Raw genomic sequence first — 12931 nt, forward strand, 5'->3', positions numbered from 1 at the left:
ATGGAGCCCAGCCATTTTAGCAGGACGAACTAAGTGTATCACATAAATGGCAAAGAAAATACTAATAAGTACATAAATTCATACTGAATTTACAGTTTAGTGTTAACAATAAGCTATTTGAAGTTCATTATATATAGGATCATTTTTTTTTTTTTGTGAAAAAGACAATAAATTATAATGTTATCTCACTTTTTCCTAAGTATTTCTGGTAAAAAGTGTACGATGCTATAATAAAACTGAGACATGTCTGAGGGATATGATAATCAGATTCATAATTAGCACCTTTGAAATGATAATAACACGGAATGGACTCTCTCTCTCTCTCTCTCTCTCTCTCTCTCTCTCTCTCTCTCTCTCTCTCTTTCTCTTGAATTTGTTGTGTAGTATTATCAAGTGAACATCTTTTTTCCTTCCGCTCACAATCACGTCTACGAGTTTCGAATCACAGCAAAGATCTTCAGGAAATGAGTTGTTTATTAGTCTGAATCATGAATTCTTATTTAAAAAAACACTGAATACGTTTTCTTCTTCTTCTTCTTCTTCTTCTTCTTCTTCTTCTTCTTCTTCTTCTTCTTCGTCTTCTACTTCTTCATCTTCTTCTTCTTCTTCTTCTTCTTCTTCTTCTTCTTCTTCTTCTTCTTCTTCTTCTTCTTTTTCTTCTTCTTCCACTCCTCTTCCTCCTCCTCCTTCTCCTCCTCCTCCTTCATCTTTTCCTTCTTCTTCTCCGTCTATTTCAACCATCCTATATAAAAGAATCTCTGTTGGTGGTGGTAGTGGTGGTGACGATGCTGAGACTTCAAATGGAGGATTGGAGACAGACACACTACTATGCGGACGTCTGTTGGATTATTATTATTATTATTATTATTATTATTATTATTATTATTATTATTATTATTACTATTACTACTACTACTACTACTACTACTACTACTACTACTGCTGCTGCTGCTGCTGCTGCTGCTGCTGCTGCTGCTGCTGCTGCTGCTACTGCTGTTATTGTTGCTGCTGCAATTGCTGCTGTTGCTACTGCTGCTACTAACCGAACATATTTTTAATCATACACTTTAAAGTAATGAAAAAAAAAAGTAAGTTTCACTGACAATTTTTCGGCTGTAAATTACATACAGTATACCAAATTTCAACAATGTACGACAATTCATTTCCCTTGGTTTGAAAAAAAAAATCATTAGCTTTACTATTATTTACTTATTATGCTTTATTTGTTAATATTAGGATAAAAACAGTTGAAAATTATTATTGTTTCGTATCTTATAGGTTACTTGTTCATATAGACTCACCGTCGTCTTCGCCACATCAATACCACGACCACCAACACCGCCACCAGCAACACTGTCGCCACCACCCATACCGTCTTTGCAAGTCCTACACCTTGAGAGAGATAAAAAAAAGGTATGTATGGATGAGCAATATCTCTCTCTCTCTCTCTCTCTCTCTCTCTCTCTCTGGAAACCCAATATCCCTTCTCTGTTGAAGTTTTGCCTTAAATTCAGTAAGTCAACCAACCATTCAATCAACTAACCAACCAACCAATCCTATTTTATCTTCAGTCCTATACACAAATCCCCAAACAATTCACATTCCACACTTACTTCTCCCGTGGATCTTTAGACGCGTGGATGAGTAGGCAGATGCGGAGAAAGAAGTGGTACTTTTAGCCAGTACATGGATAGTGTACGCTACATTCGCCTTCAGTTCCTCCACCTCCCTATGCGTCTCCGTCAGGGTAATATTCTGAATGTCCAAGGGTGTAGATGTCTCACTTGACGCCTCTGGGATGACGGACAGGAGGTACTCCACGCCGCATCCTCGAGGGCGTGGCACAGGCTGGGATAAAATAGATATATATATTTTTTTTAATGGGTAGGATAAAGAGCCGTATCCTTGAACGCTTTGTTCTCTCATCTAGGTTGTTTGAAAAAGCCACAGAGATGATTAGCCGGGTGTTCTCATGGGTGTTTTTTTTTTCTATCGATGATGCTGAATCTTATTATCCCATCACTAGAACCAAAGAAACCGTCTGTAACTTCCTTAAGAGGTAATCTAAAATTCTCTGAAAGTAATGGAAATTACTCGTCAAAGTGTTTAAGAATACAGTCCAAATTATTTTTCTTTTTATGAGTTAGGAGTAAGGGTATTCGTGACTCACCTTCCATTTCACAAAGACGCTAGTGTCAGAGGTCTTCTCAGTTTGAACAATGACCGGCGCTGGGATCTCTAAAACAGTGTTAAGAAAATAAGTATAAGAGTAACCTAAGTAATAAGTAAGAGCAACCTTCGTGTTGCTCTTGACTCGCAACAAAAACTTATAGATGGAAGACAAATTTTATATGTTGTACCTGGACATCACTCTTTATAAATGTCTCCGATTTTTAAAAGTTTAGACTGAAGAAAAGGGGATGATATAGAGAGAGATAACAACACAAAACAGAGATGAAACTACACTTGTAAACTTACCTTCAGGGCAAGTAGTAGTGAAGGAAACAGAATGTACCCTCTCCCTTCCCCTGCCATCTGCCATACACGTCAAGTCCTGCCTTGCCACCATCACCATCACCATCACTCTGTACGTGGTGAGGGACGTGAGGTTCGTCAGCGAGTGGCGGGAACCAGTGGCTATAGTGTCCACGGCGGTCTTGTTTGCGGTGTTGCCTGCCTGAAGAAGCAAAGAAGAAGGAAAGGAGTGTTAGTTGAATCAGTTGACATGCAGGAGTGACAGAAAGAGAAAATAACTATTGTGTACGTTTTGAGGGTAAAAAAGCAGGTCAAGGGCTAGAAAAATAATAACTAAATAATTAAGTAGCTAGATAGTTAAATCAGTTGACATACACGAGTGAAAGAAAGATGAGTTAACTAATGTGTATACGTTTTGAGGATGAAAAGAAAAACTGGTCAAGGGCTAGAAAACTGATAAATAAATGGATAAATAAAATTATTAATTGCTGATCCCAAGAGGTTGGTAATAAAAAAATCGAATCTAGTTGGCCAATTTAGCTCCAGAAATGTTACGATATACTCCTCCCTGCTGAAACAATCCGTTATTAAAAAAATCACTCAGAAAGTTAATTAAAAAAGAGCGACATGTATGTATGTGTGTGTACAGCCAGCAGTTAAACCTGTGCCAGTCCTGCTCCATATATTCAATAGAGATGTGTCACCTCCCACCCGATGAATGCTGTTGTTTTCCTTAAGCTTCCACCCACCTCACCTGCCCCACCTCGTCCATGCCCCGTCTGAAACACTTAATTGTCTACTACTACTACTACTACTACTTACTAAAACTAGCCCTACTAATGTGGCTGCTGCTGCTACTACCTCGTCCATGCCCCACCGCCCCCATGATCAGTGCGTCCCCCACATCCCCATCACCACCACCGCCACCAGCCCCTCTCTTCTTCCTTCCTCTCTTCCAATACTTCCTACTCCTCCACCTCCCCTTTCCCTTCCATAACTCACACAACGATCATCCCCAACTCCTCCACTCCTCTCTACTACCACTGTTACCTCATCCCTATCCTTATCCTCGTCCTCATCCGTCATCTCCTCCTCCTCCTCCTCCTCCTCCTCATCCTGCCGTCACTTTCCCCACCATCGATCACGCGACACAAACTCTACCCACTTAAGAGCGACTCCCACGCGACTTCTGCACGAGTAAATTGCATCTGCAGCAGTTATCCCCTTGTTGAGCATGGACGGGTTTCGAAAGATGCGTATGTACTCTCTCTCTCTCTCTCTCTCTCTCTCTCCTCTCTCTCTCTCTCTCTCTCTCCACCATCACCCCTATCACCTATGTACTCCTCCTTACCCCCAGTACCAGTATCCTCCCCCGACACCCCATCTCCTCCCTCCTGTACTTCCCCCCTCTTCCTCCTCACTCCCTTTCAGCACCCTCTTCTCCTCCATCTACCTTCTCCACGCCACCCCTACCCCTACCACTACCACCACCACCACTACACCTCCTCCTCCTCCACCCCTAATAACTTTTTCACTTTAGGTACAAATGAAAATCTTAAAAATCAAATTATACCTAAAAAGAAGGAAAAACTAGTACAAATAAGAGAAACCGAAATCTCTCTCTCTCTCTCTCTCTCTCTCTCTCTCTCTCTCTCTCTCTCTTCTCTCTCTCTCCTCTCTCTCTCTCTCTCTCTCTCTCTCTCTCTCTCTCTCACCAGCCTGACGACGTATATGAAGGTGTCCCATAGAGTCGCGTTCCCATCGTCGTAACCTTCCCGCCACTCTGAGAACACGACGGTCGCCTGGTCCGCCCCTATGTCCCTCACTTCTGGAGCCTGGCGAAGACGCGGCAGGCCAGCATTGCCTACGGGAGAAAAGTGATTTAAGGCGTCTCTGCAAGGTCTAATAGTCAGGGATGAGAGAAATAGGTTAGGGTTAGATTAGGTTAAAAGAGGAAGAGGCGTGAAATCAGAATGAAGAACAACACTTTCGATGACACTGAAGAGGTTTTATTACAATGAAAGTCAGTGGTGCTGTTCTACTCTACTCTTAGTTTAACAAGGAATCTGCACCATCAAGAGAGGAAATAATCCATAAAAAGAACCAATCCTCCCTGTGACCTTGAGAATAGTTTCAAAATGAAAAAAAAAAAGAAATAGAGGAGAGTGTCCGTTGGAAATCTCTCTCTCTCTCTCTCTCTCTCTCTCTCTCTCTCTCTCTCTCTCTCTCTCTCTCTCTCTCTCTCTCTCTCTCTCTCTCTCTCTCTCTCTCTCTCTCTCTCTCTCGTACCTCCAGCACATGGAGATGGCCCCTGTCCGCCACACATCCCCGTCTCTGAGTCACAGTCGCCAACACAGTGGTGGGTACAGTCTTGCTCGCAGTTTGGTCCCCACCTTTCCGCCGAGCATGCTACCGCAGAACAGGAAACGATAAAGAAATATGAAGTAAAGAAATAAATGGACATATTTCTATCTTCACATGAGTGACAACTGTATATCATGTTTTTGAAAATGTTCTGTTCTCATGTTTTGTATCTAACCAAACGTAATTAAAACAGGAAATGAATACAGACGAGATAAACATAAAAAGGATGCCACTTTCACAAGAAATATGAGTCTTCCCTGACAGGATGAGGCTACACGGTGACGCAAATGTTAGGATTATATAAGTCACTGTTCTTGCCTGTGCTCGCGTGATAGAAAAAATAAATGAAAAATAGAAAAAAACACTGATAAATAAACTAGCAAATTTCAGGTTGAGAGAGAGAGAGAGAGAGAGAGAGAGAGAGAGAGAGAGAGAGAGAGAGAGAGAGAGAGAGAGAGAGAGGAGACAGAGAGAGAGAGAGAGAGAGAAACACTTACTTGTCTACTACTACTACTACTACTACTACTAAAACTAGCCCTACTAATGTGGCTGCTGCTGCTACTACAAAAGCAACAAGAACACCACTACCACCAACAACAACATCTACATGCTACTACTGCTGCTACTACTACTACTACTACTACTACTACTACTACTACTACTACTACTACTACTACTACTACTATTACTACTACTACTATACTACCACTACTACTACTACTACTATTACTACTACATACTATTACTACTACCACTACTACCACTACCACTACTATTCGTGCCACTACTTACTAATGTTGCACCTAGGCCCAGTGTATCCCGGCACGCATCGGCAAGGGGCAGGTGAGGGCTGGCACACCTGTCCGCCTGGGAGGGTGAGGGAGCGGACCGAGCAGTGCCGCCCTGCCATGCCTCTCTCACACCCTGGGAGAGAGAGAGAGAGCGAGAGAGAGAGAGAGAGAGAGAGAGAGAGAGAGAGAGAGAGAGAGAGAGAGAGAGAGAGAGAGAGAGAGAGAGAGAGAGAGAGAGAGAGAGAGAGAGAGAGTAAAACACCATTAAAACTGCATGATTCACTATATTTGAAACATAGATTATTAGTATAACTTATTCCTTATTTTTCTTTCCTTCGATTCTTTTTTTTCACTACTCTCTCTCTCTCTCTCTCTCTCTCTCTCTCTCTCTCTCTCTCTCTCTCTCTCTCTCTCTCTCTCTCTCTCTCTAAGTGATGTAGGTGCTTACGGGTTTCGCAGCGGCTTCCCATTGTGCCCTCATGACACACGCACTGCCCAGTCCGAGGGTGACACACGCCCCCATGCATGCAGTCGGGACACCAGCCACGGCAGTCGTCCCCGTAGCGATGGGCGGGACACTCTGCATAAAGGAGAGGAGTAGAATACTTGATGAAGTAAAATGTTTGATCAGGGAGGTTTTCTTTTTTATTTAGGAAGGACACTGGCCAAGGGCAACAAAAATCTAATTAAAAAAATGCCCACTGAAATGCCACTCCCATAAAAGGGTCAAAGCAGTGGTCAAAAATTGATGAATAAGTGTCTTGAAACCTCCCTCTTGAAGGAATTCAAGTCATGGGAAGGTGGAAATACAGAAGCAGGCAGGGAGTTCCAGAGTTTACCAGAGAAAGGGATGAATGATTGAGAATACTGGTTAACTCTTGCGTTAGAGAGGTGGACAGAATAGGGGTGAGAGAAAGAAGAAAGTCTTGTGCAGCGAGGCCGCGGAAGGAGGGGAGGCATGCAGTTAGCAAGATCAGAAGAGCAGTTAGCATGAAAATAGCGGTAGAAGACAGCTAGATATGCAACATTGCGGCGGTGAGAGAGAGGCTGAAGACAGTCAGTCAGAGGAGAGGAGTTGATGAGACGAAAAGCTTTTGATTCCACCCTGTCTAGAAGAGCAGTATGAGTGGAACCTCCCCAGACATGTCCAGACATGTGAAGCATACTCCATACATGGACGGACAAGGCCCTTGTACAGAGTTAGCAGCTGGGGGGGGTGAGAAAAACTGGCGGAGACGTCTCAGAACACCTAACTTCATAGAAGCTGTTTTAGCTAGAGATGAGATGTCAAGTTTCCAGTTCAGATTATAAGTAAAGAACAGACCGAGGATGTTCAGTGTAGAAGAAGGGGAAAGTTGAGTGTCATTGAAGAAGAGGGAATAGTTGTCTGGAAGGTTGTGTCGAGTTGATAGATGTAGGAATTGAGTTTTTGAGGCATTGAACAATACCAAGTTTACTCTGCCCCAATCAGAAATTTTAGAAAGATCAGAAGTCAAGCGTTCTGTGGCTTCCCTGCGTGATATGTTTACCTCCTGAAGGGTTGGACGTCTATGAAAAGACGTGGAAAAGTGCAGAGTGGTATCATCAGCGTAGGAGTGGATAGGACAAGAAGTTTGGTTTAGAAGATCATTAATGAATAATAAGAAGAGAGTGGGTGACAGGACAGAACCCTGAGGAACACCACTGTTAATAGATTTAGGAGAAGAACAGTGACCGTCTACCACAGCAGCAATAGAACGGTCAGAAAGGAAACTTGAGATGAAGTTACAGAGAGAAGGATATAAACCGTAGGAGGGTAGTTTGGAAATCAAAGCTTTGTGCCAGACTCTATCAAAGGCTTTTGATATGTCCAAGGCAACAGCAAAAGTTTCACCAAAATCTCTAAAAGAGGATGACCAAGACTCAGTAAGGAAAGCCAGAAGATCACCAGTAGAGCGGCCTTGACGGAACCCATACTGGCGATCAGACAGAAGGTTGTGAAGTGATAGATGTTTAAGAATCTTCCTGTTGAGGATAGATTCAAAAACTTTAGATAGGCAGGAAATTAAAGCAATAGGACGATAGTTTGAGGGATTAGAACGGTCACCCTTTTTAGGAACAGGTTGAATGTAGGCAAACTTCCAGCAAGAAGGAAAGGTAGATGTTGACAGACAGAGCTGAAAGAGTTTGACTAGACAAGGTGCAAGCACGGAGGCACAGTTTCGGAGAACAATAGGAGGGACCCCATCAGGTCCATAAGCCTTCCGAGGGTTTAGGCCAACGAGGGCATGGAAAACATCATTGCGAAGAATGAATGAAGAATCATACGTGGCATGAAGTAGTCAGAGGGTGGAGGAGAGGGAGGAACAAGCCCAGAATCGTCCAAGGTAGAGTTTTTAGCAAAGGTTTGAGCGAAGAGTGCAGCTTTAGAAATAGATGTGATAGCAGTGGTGACATCTGGTTGAAATAGAGAAGGGAAAGAAGAAGAAGCAAAGTTATTGGAGATATTTTTGGCTAGATGCCAGAAATCACGAGGGGAGTTAGATCTTGAAAGGTTTTGACATTTTCTGTTAATGAAGGAGTTTTTGGCTAGTTGGAAAACAGACTTGGCATGGTTCCGGGCAGAAATATAAAGTGCATGAGATTCATTCTGGTGATGGAAGGCTTAAGTACTTTTTGTGGGCCACCTCTCTATCATGTATAGCACGAGAACAAGCTGTGTTAAACCAAGGTTTAGAAGGTTTAGGACGAAAAAAAGAGTGAGGAATGTACGCCTCCATGCCAAACACTATCACCTCTGTTATTCACTCAGAACACAAAGACGGGTCTCTGACACGGAAGCAGTAGTCATTCCAAGGAAAATCAGCAAAATACCTCCTCAGGTCCCCCCAATTAGCAGAGGCAAAACGCCAGAGGCACCTTCGCTTAGGGGGATCCTGAGGAGCGATAGGACAAGATAAAGATATGAGATTGTGATCGGAGGAGCCCAACGGAGAAGAAAGGGTGACAGCATAAGCAGAAGGATTAGAGGTCAGGAAAAGGTCAAGAATGTTGGGCGTATCTCCAAGACGGTCAGGAATACGAGTAGGGTGTTGCACCAATTGCTCTAGGTCATGGAGGATAGCAAAGTTGTAGGCTAGTTCACCAGGATGGTCAGTGAAGGGAGAGGAAAGCCAAAGCTGGTGGTGAACATTGAAGTCTCCAAGAATGGAGATCTCTGCAAAAGGGAAGAGGGTCAGAATGTGCTCCACTTTGGAAGTTAAGTAGTCAAAGAATTTTTTATAATCAGAGGAGTTAGGTGAGAGGTATACAGCACAAATAAATTTAGTATGAGAGTGACTCTGTAGTCGTAGCCAGATGGTGGAAAACTCGGAAGATTCAAGAGCGTGGGCACGAGAGTCAAGAGTTAAGTCATTGCGCACATAAACGCAGCATCCAGCTTTGGATCGAAAATGAGGATAGAGAAAGTAGGAGGGAACAGAAAAGGGGCTACTGTCAGTTGCCTCAGACACCTGAGTTTCAGTGAGGAAAAGAAGTGTGTGTGTATGTGTGTGTGTGTGTGTGTGTGTGTGTGTGTGTGTGTGTGTGTGTGTGTGTGTGTGTGTGTGTGTGTGTGTGTGCTGTTTGACAGAAGATATAACATGAAAAGAAGTATGTTTTTGTCCCTTTGCTAAAGTGCGACGGAAGAAGATGAAGACTGAGGAAGAGGCGCAAGAACTCCTGTATAAACGACGTGAGGGAGAGAGAAAGACGTGGATGGAAATGTAGGAGACATAGACCCGTGTTCAGAAACGCTTTGCTCTCTGACTAAGATTATTTACCAGGGCCACAGAGATAATTCGCCTGGTTGTCAAGAGTATTTCTCCTGTTAATAATGTAGAAATATTGTTAATCTTTTACTAGAATCATATAAACGTTCTTAAAGCTCGTTTAACTTCAACTAGAGCCTTTTGAAAGCAGTGAGGGTGTAGCGCAGAATTGTTTTACTACATGGTCCATATTATCGTAAACACAAGTGAGGAGCAGTGACCCCATATGAAAAGCTGCAGAAAAAGCAATATAAGCTGGAGCGAGAGGAGACTCACCCCGTACCACCAAACTCAGCGTGCCCAAGATGCTGGTGTCGTCAACGTTGTCCTCATCGACGAAGGAGTAAAACCCGGAGCCTGAAAGCAACGCGGCAGGAATGACGAGTTCGCCATCTTCAGTGAGGGTGGTCTGTCTCCATCCCCCCGCTCGAATGGGCTCCTGCTGCCACCACACTTCCCCTCTGGACTTGGCGCCTCGCAGCCTGGCACGGAGGTCTTCCCCAGCACTGATAGTGTAACTGAGGTACTCCGGGACGAGGTGAGCTGAAAGTTGCCATGGAAATAGAATAGAAGGGAAGAAGAAGAGAGGAAAGGAGTGAGTGACATTAACAAAATTATAATGTGAAATATGCGGCTTGTACAGAAACAGACAACTGAAACACAGCAAATAGATAGGGAGCAGCCGTCCATACTCTGAGAACTTCAAAAGCCAGACAATACTTATTTAGGAAACAGGGAATAGACGCGCCATACTAAATTATTCTTTCGTCCGATGGCCCGTCCTCACCTCTGGAAGACATGAGGGGGAAGGCCACAGGGTAGAGTGGCGCTGCAACTGTGTGACACTCCGCCCCTCGCGCTATCTCTCCCTTTACAGTCCAGTACCTGATCTCCTGAAGCCATCTTCTCTGTTCTGAGGCACTTTGCTGGGTTAATTAGGCCGCATCCCCTACACCACGCTGCCAGGCTTAGGCACATTATCACTAGGGAGTATATCATCATTATTGAGTATCACAATCAGACGTTAAAGGTTGAGACGTGGATACAGCTTACTTCTGAATATAGGATTTCGCAGGTGTGGCGGCACCAGGTGTGTGTGCAAGACATCTTGTGAGTCCTCCACCACACAAGCGATTTCAGATCTGCCGGGGAAGAGCCTGTTGACCCAATAAACTGCATTGAGGCCTGGGACTGAACCAGAGGAGGCTGTGTCTTCAGTTTCCTTTGCTCCCTCGCTAAAATAGAAACACGCGTGTATAAATTTGCTGAACTTATACAATTGCAGCAAAGCAGTATATCAGACTGTGATTAATTAACTTCGATGAATAGATGATCAAGGGTCACCTGGCACTGTCACTTGAATTAAGTAAGTCATCAACATTCCGGCTGGCTACGGCGTGATTTCAATCCGTGGAAATGAAACCGAGATGAAAACTTGAATTTTTCATTCCACACCCCTGCCACTATTTAGGCCACTGCTGCTCTGAGGATCCTCCCCCTTTGACCTCAGACAGGACGGAACATTACAAATATTATGATCTCACTTACCTCGTGAAGCTTCCACGGAAGAGACACACTGTGAAGAGAGGGGGAAAAAACGGTCCGTTTTATATCTGTATTCGCTCATTGATATCACGCTTTATTGAGTGATACAGATGACAAATTCCACATACGAAAATTCAAGTTGTGTATATAGCTAGAAATTGAGAAGCGATACACCAATACTCACCTAAGGAGAATAGTATTGCCCACCCACACATCCTGTCTGTGCATGGCTATCCTGACGGTCACCTGAATGAATACAAGCCCGATAAGCATAAGCCTTGTACTTCAACGCATGTACATCCTTTTTATAGAGCACATATAACCAGCAGGGCCGTACATGCGGGTCTCAGCATTTCGTTATAAGAGTGGAAATATCATGTTTAAACATCTCAAATATCAAAGTGCAGCTCAGAGATTTTTACGGCAATTTTATAATATATCCTGCTTCTTTTACACTCTATTTGTACTCGTGGGCACTTAGAATGCAGATGTCAACTTGATGCATTATGATCGCGAGTGTTGGCCCTATTAAGAACATGTGTCTTGAGATGGGATTATGGTAATGTGAGGAGCAGGCCAAGAACTAAATCCTCCTACATAACGCTGCAACAAGTCTGAGGGTAATCCTCCTCTCTCTCTCTCTCTCTCTCTCTCTCTCTCTCTCTCTCTCTCTCTCTCTCTCTCTCTCTCTCGCTCTCTCTCTCTCTCTCTCGATATGAGTACTAACCTAACTTCGCCTATCCCAACTCTCGCCGTTGCTGTGCCAATCAAATCAGTCAGTCTTCAGACTTTGGAGTACGATTGCACAAGGACAGGTGCACCACTCAGCGCCGCTACACCGACTGATTGAGGCGACCAGTATTTGGAGGCACGAAGACGTGACCGGATATGAGAGAGAGAGAGAGAGAGAGAGAGAGAGAGAGAGAGAGAGAGAGAGAGAGAGAGAGAGAGAGACGACTGCAGACGACTGCAGTCTCTCCCGCTCCTACTGCCGCTCCGACAGTCAGCGAGCCGTCAGAGCTGAACAGGCAGCTCAGGCTGGTGACGGAGTGGGGAGAGACGTGGCAAGTCGGCTTCGCTCCAGAGAAGACGCAGGCCATGGTCATCTCACGGTCCCCAGCTGCCTCCCCGGCCGTCTCAGGCCGTCTGAGTCTTGGAGGCCAGACACTTCTCCTCCAGGAACACATCAAAGTGCTGGGAGTAACAGTGGACTGTGGCCTGCGCTTTGACCGCCATGTTGCTGCTGCTGCCCACCAGGCCTCCCTGCAGGTCTCTGCACTTCGTCGGATGGCGGAAAACCTCGACTCCCGGGGCATCCTTACACTGTACAAGGCTCAGATACGGCCTTGTATGGAGTACAGTGCCTTGTCCTGGATGTCGAGTGCTCCCACCAACTTGCAGAGACTGGATGCTGTGCAACGGCGTGCCCTGCAGTTGGTGGGGATGGACGGACAGCAGCAGCAGCAGGAGCAGACCGGAGTCACGTCGCTGGAGCATCGGCGGGACATGTCGGCGCTGGTGGTCCAGCACACAAGGCCTGGGTTCTGGATGTCCCTTATCTTAGCTCGCTAAGGCTCCCACCACGAGCTGTTCAGAAGGAGTTCAGGGCCACCACCTCCAGTGACATGCTGGTGCAGGTGCCTCGATCTTACTCGAGGCAGCACCAGCGCTCTTCCACAGCCAGAACCTCCAGACTGTGGAACGTGTTTACGGCAGCCATGAGTGACACACAGACAATGACACTCCAGCAAGTGAAAGTGGTTGCACACAGGTGGCGAAAAACACAAACTCTCACACTAGTGCTGTGTTAATCATGTGTGTATATAGTAGGATAAGTTTGGTTTTTTGTATATATCTTCTTATTTATATATAAGTATAGGCTTTTTTAATAGTAGCATAAAAAACGTGTTGTTTTAAGCCTGATGTAGATTTGTTTACATAGAGAGAGAGAGAGAGAGAGAGAGAGAG

General features: G+C 44.6%; 2 protein-coding genes across 9 annotated transcripts in view; one reads left to right on the forward strand and one right to left on the reverse strand.

The window, feature by feature from the left end:
- LOC135090922 (angiopoietin-1 receptor-like) overlaps positions 1–11833 on the reverse strand; it is a 12003-nt gene extending 170 nt beyond the window's left edge. The window contains exons 1-15 of one of the 8 annotated variants that reach the window (XM_063988111.1): positions 11691–11833; positions 11148–11209; positions 10967–10994; positions 10472–10653; positions 10206–10331; positions 9695–9961; positions 6079–6210; positions 5632–5763; positions 4765–4884; positions 4191–4339; positions 2479–2677; positions 2171–2238; positions 1614–1848; positions 1302–1392; positions 1–838 (exon numbers count right to left, since the gene is read on the reverse strand). The exon at positions 1–838 is cut by the window's left edge and continues 170 nt beyond it. In XM_063988111.1, the coding sequence (XP_063844181.1) occupies positions 487–838; positions 1302–1392; positions 1614–1848; positions 2171–2238; positions 2479–2677; positions 4191–4339; positions 4765–4884; positions 5632–5763; positions 6079–6210; positions 9695–9961; positions 10206–10331; positions 10472–10653; positions 10967–10994; positions 11148–11178 (2112 nt within the window). In that variant the 5' untranslated portion in view covers positions 11179–11209; positions 11691–11833 and the 3' untranslated portion in view covers positions 1–486. The other 7 variants (XM_063988113.1, XM_063988114.1, XM_063988112.1 and 4 more) reach the window with 7 other exon arrangements.
- Positions 11834–12061: 228 nt separating this feature from the next.
- LOC135090806 (uncharacterized) lies at positions 12062–12535 on the forward strand. Its single transcript, XM_063987871.1, has one exon. It carries the CDS (start codon positions 12062–12064, stop codon positions 12533–12535), a length of 474 nt encoding a protein of 157 aa, XP_063843941.1.
- Positions 12536–12931: the final 396 nt, after the last annotated feature.

This window comes from Scylla paramamosain, chromosome 36, assembly GCF_035594125.1.
Source record: "Scylla paramamosain isolate STU-SP2022 chromosome 36, ASM3559412v1, whole genome shotgun sequence".
NCBI classification, from domain to species: Eukaryota; Metazoa; Arthropoda; class Malacostraca; order Decapoda; family Portunidae; genus Scylla; species Scylla paramamosain.